Source organism: Salarias fasciatus, chromosome 23, assembly GCF_902148845.1.
Source record: "Salarias fasciatus chromosome 23, fSalaFa1.1, whole genome shotgun sequence".
Lineage (NCBI taxonomy): Eukaryota > Metazoa > Chordata > Actinopteri > Blenniiformes > Blenniidae > Salarias > Salarias fasciatus.
Window position 1 is genome coordinate 32250838 of NC_043766.1, and position 11033 is coordinate 32261870.

Consider the following 11033-nt stretch of genomic DNA (forward strand, 5'->3'; position numbering starts at 1 on the left):
TTACATGGTAATTTTACAGTAACTTCTCCTTATTACATGGTACTTACCTTGCAATTACCATGTTAATACATGGTAATTACCGTACTGTAAAAGGAAGCGTTACCAATTTTTAACACAGTTTAACGCATGTGCATCATGACAAGCCTCACCTCTACCAGCGGGTAGCGGTAGTGCACCCGCATGGAATGCAAGCTGCGTGCAAGTTGCCAGCAACCGTAGAAGAAGAAGCCTCACCTCAGCCTCGGCTCGTCCATGCTTCACATGTACGCGTTTCTGCGTCCGCTTTGGAGTGTCCGCGCACCACCGATGCACACGCGCTTTCTCCCACACTACAATCTGGCTGCAGCGCAGACGTCAATGGATCGGTCCGTGCAGAGCCTCGCTGACAGGAATTCATGACGATTTTTACGTCACGCGGATCAATGCACAACGCGCACCCACGCGGACATGTGAAGCATGGACGATCAGCAGACAGGAGGCAAAGGAGGCCTGGCGTCAACTCATGTATCAAAACAGAAGAAGAAAGCAATATGGAGGGAGATAAGCCGGCTGGCACCATGGATTCTACTTGTTTGATTAAAAAAATGCTGAAGCAGTTTTCTGTTTTCCACACAAAAAATAACACTGGCTAAGAATGCCCTGTTTAATTGTGCAAGAAAAAAGTCTGGTATCTCTTAGTTTTACTTTTCTTGTGGTACTACATTTGTTACAGACCTAAAAATGTAACTCCTGCCAAAAGCCAGCTTTTTAATGCAATACAGGAAAAAAGGGTATATTTCAGACATAGTTGGAAATTGCGATTATTTGTGATTAATCATGATTAATTAATTTGTAAGCTGTGATTAATCTGATTAAAAATTTGTAATCATTTGACAGCCCTAATATATATAGTGATGATCTGCTAAACACACACACACACACACACACACACACACATATATGTATATATGTATATATGTATATATATATATATATATATATATATATATATATATATATATATATATATATATATATATATATATATATATGCCCTGTCCCCGCTGCTGTTCTGCATAGGTCTGAACCCCCTCAGCCAGATCATTACCAAGAGTAGGGGCGAATCCCAATTCTCTGCTTAATCCTCAATCTTACTCCTCATTCCTCAAAATGCGCGCTCCCGTGAAGTTAAGTGCTGTCCCATTCCTAAACAAGTTGAGGAAAGGAGCGAGATTAAGGGGCGTTATCTCCCTTAATTTTGAGATTCTACGAGACCTACCTTGGAGGTAAGGATAACCCAGAATGCATTTCGTTTTATCGGCAAAACTCTTTAGAAAATCATGGCGGACAAAACAGCGAAGCAAAGCAAATATAAATGTAAGTAGTTTTTAAAACAGTTATTTTGTGTGATACAGGATTGTACATAGGGATATTTACGGACATGTTAATTGACGGTGGTAGCGAAGACGAGTCGTGTTTATATCGTAGCGAGCTAACTTTACGGTTGGAATTTTCCTGGTTAGCTTAAGCGTTGCAGAAAACGAGCGAACTGGCTTGTCATTATTAAATATATATGCAGCCTGTAATTTTGCAAATGCACTTTACTTCAGGGACTACGGATGCCACCCGTGCCTTAATACGCTTCAGAGACAGCAATGACAAGGGCTTCCTGAAGAACAAACAGGCTCCAAAAAAACTCTGGGAGTGAGTATCCGTAATTCCTGGTTTCTAAACCGTTATATTCATGTTTCCATCCTTACTATTCCTTTTTATTATACAGGCAGTTCATCAAAGAACACAATTTGGAGGGGATGGTCACCCCTCTGCAGGCAGCCAAAAAATGGGACAACTTAAAACAACGCTACAAGGTAATTTGAAAGTAGTTATTTTCTTTCATTTATATTTATGTGTATGACGAATGATTGCAGTGTCTTTCTGTGCTTTCTCCCCTACTAATGTGTGACCATCCAATGCTTTTCCACTCTTGTGTTATAGGAGCTAAAAACACCCAAGACGGGGTCGGGGACAGACGGAGGAGAAGAAACTGCAGCGTCTTGGGTGTATTTCGAGGACATGCATGCAGTGCTTGGTGGTCGTCCCTCCATTGATCCTCCCCTGCTGGTGGCCTCTGCTTCCTCAGAAGAGGACCCCACAACACTGCTCTTAGTAAGTGTCAAAGAAAAACATATTAGAAGTATTTATTGTTAACAAAAACTTCAGCAAAACCTGGACATTATCAATTAGTAATACATTGCTGTTGTTTAACCAGGACATGGTTGAAGGCCCATCCTCTTCAGCCTCAGCATCCACATCTGCTGCCTCTGCATCTGCTGCCTCTGCATCAGCAGCCTCCACATCTGCTGCCTCCGCTTCAGCAGCCTCCTCATCTGCAAGTGTTCAGTCCACCTCTGCCACCAGATCTGAGGAGAGCCCCCCAACACCTTCTCCCAGAAAGAAGAAGAGAAAATCTAACCCAACCTTGGATTTTTTGAAGGCAGAGAGTGAACGGGAGCAAAGGCGCCATGAGGAGAGTGAGGCAAAAACCGACCGCTTCCTCGATTTGTTTGAACGAATGGTGGACAAAATGTAACTTTCTTTCCCCCTCTTAAGGTTCTCAGGTTAAAAATTTGCACTGTTTATTTATTATTGTATGTGTTTTACCTGTTAGTTTGTTTTGCTGTGATTTTTTTAATAAAGAATTTTTACTTTGGGAGTAATTGTGTTACGTTTCTTTCACAGATAATATTTACAACGGCTATTAGAAAGAAATCAAGAAAATTCATTTGAAAGCATTTATTTACAAGGTCACACATGCAACATGTTAAACATTTCTATTGCAGGGCACATTACTAGTTATACAGGCTGTTGTTATTGATCATTGACCAAAGTTTAGCACTGCTGCTCCAGGCCAGAGAGTAATGCAGCCAGCTGGTCCCTTTTGGCACTTCCTGACTGCTCATTCGCCAGTGGGGCAGGTGGTGGTCGAGGGTCGTACATGTCTTGTGCAATGTCAGTGTCTGGCTCCAACACGTCACCGTTGTCCAAACACACATTATGCAAAAAGGCACAGGTAGCAATGACCACTGGGGAGAATGTTGGTCTAACCTCTAGGGCTCGAAAAAGGGTAGACCTCCATCGTGTCTTCAGGACACCAAAAGCCCTTTCAATGATGCTGCGAGCCCGGGAGTGGTGATAATTGAATCTGGACTCTGACCGGTCCCGCACAGGTTCTCTGTATGGTGTTAAGAGGCTGATGGGCGTCGCTAAACATGGATAGCCGCCATCACCCAGAAGGATGTATTCTGCTGGAGGGTATAGTTGTGCTTTGTAAAAAGGACTGTTTTTTAATATGCGAGTGTCATGCACAGCACCAGGATAGCCCACGAAGATGTCCAAAAACCTGCCATTTGCATCACAAATGGCCTGCATGTTGATTGAAAAGAAACCTTTGTAGTTAAGGTAGTCGATTCTGTGATGGGCAGGAGGTTTGATTCGGAAATGGCAACCATCAATTGCTCCAACAACACAATTGAGGACGGGGGTTCCTGCAAGTTGTCCAAATGCTTCTCCAATTGTGTTGAGATCCTCGAGGCGTGGAAAACTGATAGCCAGCTTCAGGTTACGCCAGATCAGATGTGCAACTCTGTGGATTACGCGGTGGACAGTGGACCTTGGAACACAAAAAACACTTGACACAACTCGGTAAGAGAGTCCGTGGGCCAGCCAGTACACATATATCAGGACCTCAAGTTGAGAGCCCCAGCCATGGTCCTGTTCCCTCTGCAGAAGTCTCTGTAGCCCCTGCATGGCTCTTCTGGTCAGGCGAAAGTCCTGCTGTAGTTCTGCCTCCACATTGAACCACAGCCGGAGTACAGGCACATCCTGGTTCAGCTGGCAGTAAGACACAGCACGGCCACTCTAAGGATGAGACGAAAGACGTTATACATATGCAGTAATTATACTTTGAAAATAGTAAAAATATATGCAACTCCTCTGCTGTAGAAATTTGTGGATCTGTTAAAATGTTTTTTTCTTTTTTTTGTAATGTAATGTTTTTATTTAGTTGTACAACATATTCACTGGCTACATTATCATTTACTGATGATTCATTTTTTTAGTCTGCTTCAATTTGAAATTGTAACGTTGAAAAAAGCCTGTGGGAGTGAGTAATTTGACAGAGTAGTTTCAATTTAATTACACATTTTCCACTTGTATCTGTGTCTTTCCCTGCACAACAGATTAGCATTTAGAACAATTCGATTTTAACCTTCCAGGCCACCACCAACACGTTACTCACACACCAAAAAGAATAGAGGTGGATATTTCTTTCATATTAAGTTTGTCATTATTTGACAATTTCCTCTACAACATCACTGGTCATTCTGTGATCAAGGATTAGGGACAATGCACGAGTACATTCCAGTAAACGTTGCGTTCGTCTACACAAACTGCAGGGGATTTTTTTATCCAACACACCTGTATCTGAGCCATCAGCGTCGCCATTCTTCGAAAATGTCTTCTCCGTCTTACGGCTTTTCTTCTCGCTATGGACAATCTTAAAAAGATTCCCAAAGCCCACGCTATGGAGATTACTGCAGCTTCCACCGGCATTGTTGCTTCTACTGTTTATTTCCCGATGTTCCACTTCCGGCTTTCTTCTACCCTCTTGCGCAGTGCTGCCCCCTGTCGTCCAAGGACGTAACTGTGTTTAAGGGTTGTCCCATTTCCAAGTGACATTACATTCCTTAACACTTGTTTTAAGGAGGCACTCAATTTGAGATTGAGGATCGAGGTTGAGGAGTGAGGATTAAGCAGAGAATTGGGATTGGGCCTAGCTTTGGATACTGGTTCAAGAGCGGAACAACTGTCAGCCACCTCCTCTACATGGATGACATCAAACTATATGCCAAGAATGAGCGTGACATCGACTCCCTGATTCACCTCACCAGGATATACAGCAATGACATCAGGATGTCATTCGGACTAGATAAGTGTGGACAAATGGCATCTAGAAGAGGGAAGGTGAGCACAACTGAAGGAACTGAATTACCTGAAGGGAACATAACAGATGTGCAGGACAGCTACAAGTACCTGGGGATCCCACAGGTAAATGGTAACTATGAGGAGGCAGCTCGAAAGTCAGCCACAGCCAAATACCTACAGAGAGTAAGACAGGTCGTGAAGAGCCAGCTGAATGGCAAAAATTAGATCCAGGTCATAAACACCTACGCCCTACCAGTAATCAGATACCCTGCTGGCATAATATCCTGGCCACTGGAAGAAATGCAAGCCACTGATATCAAGACAAGAAAGCTTCTTACAATGCATGGAGGGTTCCACCCTAAGTGTAGCATACTGAGGCTATACACCAAGAGAAAGGAGGGAGGCCGAGGACGAGTGAGTGTCAGAGCCACTATCCAGGAGGAAACCAAGAGCCTCCACGAGTACACCAAGAAGATGGCCCCCAGTGATGATCTGCTAAGTGAATGCCTCAGACATCAAAAGCCCAGTAAGGAGGAGCCAGAGGAGCTATCATGGACAGACAAAGCCCTGCATGGCATGTACCACTGACACATTGAAGAAGTGGCTGACATTGGAAAAACATACCAGTGGCTGGAAAAGGCTGGACTGAAGGACAGCACAGAGGCCCTAATTATGGCTGCACAAGAACAGGCCCTTAACACAAGGTCAATAGAGGCCGGGATCTACCACACCAAACAAGAACCCAGGTGCAGACTGTGCAAAGAAGCCCCAGAGACAGTACAGACCATCACAGCAGGGGGTAAGATGCTGGCAGGCAAGGCGTACATGGAACGGCACAACCAGGTAGCGGGCATAGTGTACAGAAACATATGTACCGAGTATGGACTGGAGGTCCAAGGGTCAAGATGGGAGACACCTCCAAAGGTGGTCAAGAACAATCGAGCCAAGATCCTGTGGGACTTCCAGATCCAGACTGACAAGCAGGTGATGGCCAATCAACCTGACATAGTGGTGGTGGATAAACAGCAGAAGACAGCTGTGGTGATAGCAACATCAGGAAAAAGGAGCACAAGAAGCTGGAGAAATACCAAGGGTTGAGGGAAGAGATAGAGAGAGTGTGGGCTGTAAAGGCAACAGTGATACCTGTAGTGATTGGGACACTGGGAGCAGGAACCCCCAAGCTGGGAGGATGGCTCCAGCAGATACCAGGAACAACATCTGAGAGCTCTGTTCAAAAGAGTGCAATCCTTGGAACAGCTAAGATCCTTTGCAGAACCCTCAAGCTCCCAGGCCTCTGGTAGAGGACCCGAGCTTGAACGAGACAGACACAATACCGCCGGGGTGGCGAGAACACAGTTTATATAAAGAGAGGAAATTCCCGAACAAACAAAAACCCTGACCCAGAATTTTTTTAGGACTACAAGTACAAGTCAAGCTGCCCCCCCAACCACTTCTACCAGGGTTTGGGCAACCATCAGGCATGCAGGTAAGTGGTTGTTAGTAAACCAATTGTTTTCCAAATGGGCTATATTTTGCCTCAAACACACTTCTAATCTGGCTACACCCACAACTGTTTGTTTGGCATTTTCTTTGTGTTTTTAGTTAAAATGAATCTGCATGTTCCACATTTAGCATGTTTTGTGGAGTCATTCAGTTTAGAAAATCAAGAGGCTGTTTGTTTACAGAAGGGGTAATCAAGCTTAACCTGAACTGCACATTTACATTTATGCCACAGAGGTAACATGAAATATGTGAAAGGTTGAGCATTTGCAAACCCCTCGACAAAAGTGAGGAAATTATACATTTAATTGTTAGGCATGGGAACCGAAGGCTTTGGCCCAAACATCAACAAAAATGATTCAATTAACACCTTTCTGTGGACTAAAGTGTCTGCTAGTACATCAATAAACAGTATCAACTTTAACAGATAGTATCACCTTCTTGCTCTTTTCAGCTGAGGAGTACACTCCTCTTCGGACTGAATGTCTGTTGTGTCACAGTCTCCGCTGAGATACCTGGACAGCCATTTGTTTGCCTCAGCATGGTCACCTACATTACAGTACAACATCCAGGTACAGTTAATGTCAAGAACAAAAAATTACATTCATATACTGTGTAGGCCCTGTAGTATTTTAATATTATAGATGACAATGTTTATAATGTAATATAATGTAATCAATATTTTCATATCATTCATACATGGACCTGTGTGCAGACGTCTGAGTCAAACCCACCATGGTTGCTGAGGACCTTCACAGGCTTATGAATCTGCCATCCAGGCCTTGGCTGCTCCCTGTTTCGGATGGCTGAATGGAGCTTATTGGTGTCCTTGGGGTTGAGTGGGGGCCAGAACACTTTATCCCCATCAATCCAAGTGCTTGGAATAATTTCTACAGCACCACTACTAAATTTAACTATGTACCATTGTTTGTTTGTCTTCTCACTCATCTTGAGGCAGATTATTGGACACACAAGCCAAAAAAAGGGAACCGATTTCATGAATTATCAGACAGATCAAATGAACTTTTTGGAAAATTCGTGTCTTTATTAATTGGTATGGATAATTGGGACAACAATAAATTTTGTTTTGTCAGGGTAAAGTGTGTACTTTTTGACAATATGCTGAAGCATTGCCACACTGACTGCCATGTTCAGCCCCCAAACTGTAAACACCCGAATCCTCTCAGAGGGAAACGGATACTGGGTGAAGGACTCTTTCTTGGTGAATTTTCGAAAAGTGACAAAGGTCTCTTGAGCCTCTGGGATCCTGACAATGTTTTCAATAAGTACAATGTCGTCAAGAATCAGAAAACAGTTATCTCGAGATTTGGATGACAAAGTGAACTTCTCTGTTTGGAGCTTGCGGTATTGCTCTCCATGTCTAGTGCAAGATGTCAGTGGGCCGTCATGGTGAGGATGCATGAATTTGTGTCCTGTCTTGACAGAGATTGTGGTCTGCACAGGTTTTTCTGAAAGCCTTTTAATCACTTGTTGTAGAGGCAAGTGAGGCTTGCGCAACAGGCGCTTCAGCTGACCCAAGTAATTCTCATATGGAAAGGCTGATATGTTGTCTAATGGACCAAAGAGATGGTATTCTGCTGCCAAGTGTGTCAGCTGATGTACATTATATGTTATTTCATTTCTGCCATACAACTGCCCAAAGTGCCTCACAAATGAAATTAACAGTTCTTGAGCAAAATCAATTATCTGTTTAGATGACTGTGGAGACAACAGTAGATGCATGGCCACTGAAAACAACGTAAAATTGTTGTACATTGCAAGGGGAATTATGTCTCGCAGTACTACTGGACCAGCATAAAGCATGAAGTACTGCAGCTCTGTTGCCTTCCACCGATCTATTTCCGACAATTGCCTGGGTTTGCGAGAAAATTCAGCAGGTGTATAAGGTTTCAGTCTCATCAACTTTAGGGAAATATCTTCAATTGTTTTACTGGGCAGCCTAGTTGCAAGTGACCTGCCTTTAATCCAAATGTACAGCAACTTCCTAGTTACCCCCAGACAGCATAGATGCATGTAGTCTAATGGGAACATTGTCACCATCTTCACCAGACCAGCAAGTGGGGCCAGTGTTTGACACAAGTGGTGGTCTTTATCAATCATAGAATTAAAGTCTGTGTCCGTTCTCAATTTGACATTTGTGTCTGGATAAGTCATTTTGTTGTGCCATTCACCAACTTGAAAACACTTGTCACATCCAGAGTAACCATTGTGGCTTTTAGTATTTTTTATGAAAGCCCGAGCTGGGGCGTCGCACACAAATGAGCACACTTCAACCAGTATCTGCTTCCCATTGTGAACAATTCCATTTTTTAGAATGTCAGCAAGATCCTTAACAAATGGGTCCAGGAATTCAAAGACACTTTTTGGCTTACTAAAGCCACAGAAGAGGCCGACAAGGAATGGTGATCTACTCAAATGTAGGTTAGCTGTTGCTAGGATAGGCCAGAACTGAACTTTGCTGCTTTTGAATAGTGGCAGACCATCAATGTTAAACTGGAGCTTAATTTTAGACAAATTGTCAGGCAGCTTCAGAGACTTTAGTCTTGACATCAATCCTGTGGCTAGGCCAACATGATAATATTCTCCCCCCTCTATTTTTATTGTTTGTATTTCACCTTGTGTCCTTTAAATTGTGCATCTTTTGGCAACTCGGGATGAAATGCACGCAAAATGCTCAAGAGAACAGTCAGTGCCACTAATGATACGGAAAATGTTGAGGCCCAGAATCTCAGGCTTGTGATTTAGACTTGCATTGTTGGGGGATCATCATCCACATGATCCACATCTACATCATGTTGATGATGATCATGGTGATGAGTAAAATGATCAGTGTCATGATCATCATCACGGTCAAGATGATCATCATCACAATCCAGACGATCATCCTCATGATCAAGATAATCATCTTCTTGATAGTGATGATCATCTTGATCAAGATGATGCTTGGAATTTGATGTGCACTCAGGTGCACCATCCAATGATGCATGGCTCTCACCCACTGTTGATCTCACAGCTCCTATAGCTGCCTGGCCCTTTGCTACTGGTGAAATTTTCACCTCAATGTTGGCTTTTTCAAAGTCATTGAGTATCTTTGACTCACAAGCCTTTACCATAGACAAAACCCTACATTTCTTTGTCCACCGTGATTCCATTTTGCTTTTCGTTACCTTTTTTTTGCTTTCTCTTGAAGTGAAGTTTGTTTTCTATTTTGATCTGTAAGAGAAAGGAAAAAGCAAACATTAGCTTTGCTAAACATTTTTTGCCAGAATGTGTATCTGTATTCAACCCCCCCCAAAAAAAAAAAAAAAAAAAAAATCAATTTATCTTGGTGGAGGGTTGCGGGGCGGGGGTTGTCTGTTTTTCCAGATTTGCTCTCTTTTCACTCTTTCCACCTCCTTACCAACAGCCTTCAACATAATCTGCCATGCCTTATCTACCTGAGCTCACCCATGTCAATATTCTCTGTCTGTCTGTCTGAATGCTGGATAATTTGTTTAATTAAAAAAATCATAAATTCTTTCATGATTCTTTTGAAATTGCAGTCACAGCATTCACACCCATATTCCACAGGAATTGCAACTTTCTATGTTAATGTTGGACTATATACAGGGGTGCACATAATATTTTTTGTCTGGTTCTCAGAGGAGAACCTTGGGTTGTTGCTTGGTCCTCACATTTTTAAATTTTTTATTTTTTTTTCCCACGCCTACCTACAGGAAGAACAAAATAGAGTGATGCGCGGACAATGTTACATAGTCTGCTTTAATTTCAACTGAAAATGAAGAGAAGCAGTGCAACAGAATGTCTGAAACCTTGTAACTTTCACAAAATATAATGGTGTTTAAAGCTCTGAAAAATAAAAGTGCTCGTACAATATTTGCTTTTTATCACTTAAAGGGATACTTCAACATTTTGGCAAATTGGCCCATTTAGCGCAATTCCTTAGTCATTTCGAACAGCATACTTCCTTTTTTTGTGAGGGCGAGCTGTTGTTTATTCAGAGGTGAGTCGGGGAAGGTTTTCGAGATGGACACAATGGAAGTGGATGGTATTTTTGGTTCCCCTCGTCAAACTCATCAAATACACAATCCAACAACCCCAAAGCACTTTGGTGGACACGTTATAATCCGCACATTCACTACGCTGTGTATCAAATTTCCAATACTATTTATCCCACGGGAGTGCCACTTCCTCCAGAAAAAAGGTGCTTTACCAATACAGAGAGCGGGGTTATTCCAAAGGGATGCATACTTTTGCACTTGATGATGGAGTTTAAGCATTTTATGTATACTTAACCACACCTTGCCAGAGTGAGCCAACACTGGGCTTGTTGTATCAATTTTCTGAGACAATTTATATTTGGGATCAAATGGTAAGCAGATTTCTTATTCAATATTCAAGCATTCTGGTCCATGCTTGGTTTTTTCCCAGTATTTACTCAATTTGGCCATTTCAAAGGGCAAAGAGTATAAGGTTGCATCTGGTAAGCCTAAGCCACCCTTCTCTTTAGGTGCATACAATTTACTCAATTTAATTCTTGCTCTCTTACC

General features: G+C 42.6%; 2 protein-coding genes across 2 annotated transcripts; one reads left to right on the forward strand and one right to left on the reverse strand.

Moving 5' to 3' along the window:
- Positions 1-1141: 1141 nt before the first annotated feature.
- LOC115381289 (serine/arginine repetitive matrix protein 2-like) lies at positions 1142-2569 on the forward strand. Its single transcript, XM_030082573.1, has 4 exons — positions 1142-1683; positions 1760-1847; positions 1975-2145; positions 2249-2569. The coding sequence occupies exons 1-4, from the start codon at positions 1553-1555 to the stop codon at positions 2567-2569; spliced, it is 711 nt and encodes a 236-aa protein (XP_029938433.1). The 5' UTR covers positions 1142-1552.
- Positions 2570-2743: 174 nt separating this feature from the next.
- LOC115381201 (protein ALP1-like) lies at positions 2744-4738 on the reverse strand. Its single transcript, XM_030082469.1, has 2 exons — positions 4456-4738; positions 2744-3897 (listed from the first exon to the last, which is right to left on the reverse strand). The coding sequence occupies exons 1-2, from the start codon at positions 4588-4590 to the stop codon at positions 2869-2871; spliced, it is 1164 nt and encodes a 387-aa protein (XP_029938329.1). The 5' UTR covers positions 4591-4738; the 3' UTR covers positions 2744-2868.
- Between the last annotated feature and the right edge of the window lie 6295 nt (positions 4739-11033).

Bases quoted from the DNA above. Each gene is read 5' to 3' on its own strand.
- LOC115381289 (XM_030082573.1), top strand. From the start codon at position 1,553: ATGCAGCCTGTAATTTTGCAAATGCACTTTACTTCAGGGACTACGGAT. The intron at 1,848-1,974 runs GTAATTTGAAAG...CTTGTGTTATAG, and splicing joins ACTTAAAACAACGCTACAAG to GAGCTAAAAACACCCAAGAC. The intron at 2,146-2,248 runs GTAAGTGTCAAA...TTGTTTAACCAG, and splicing joins ACCCCACAACACTGCTCTTA to GACATGGTTGAAGGCCCATC.
- LOC115381201 (XM_030082469.1), bottom strand. From the start codon at position 4,590: ATGCCGGTGGAAGCTGCAGTAATCTCCATAGCGTGGGCTTTGGGAATC. The intron at 3,898-4,455 runs GTGTGTTGGATA...TCTCATCCTTAG, and splicing joins CGCTGATGGCTCAGATACAG to AGTGGCCGTGCTGTGTCTTA.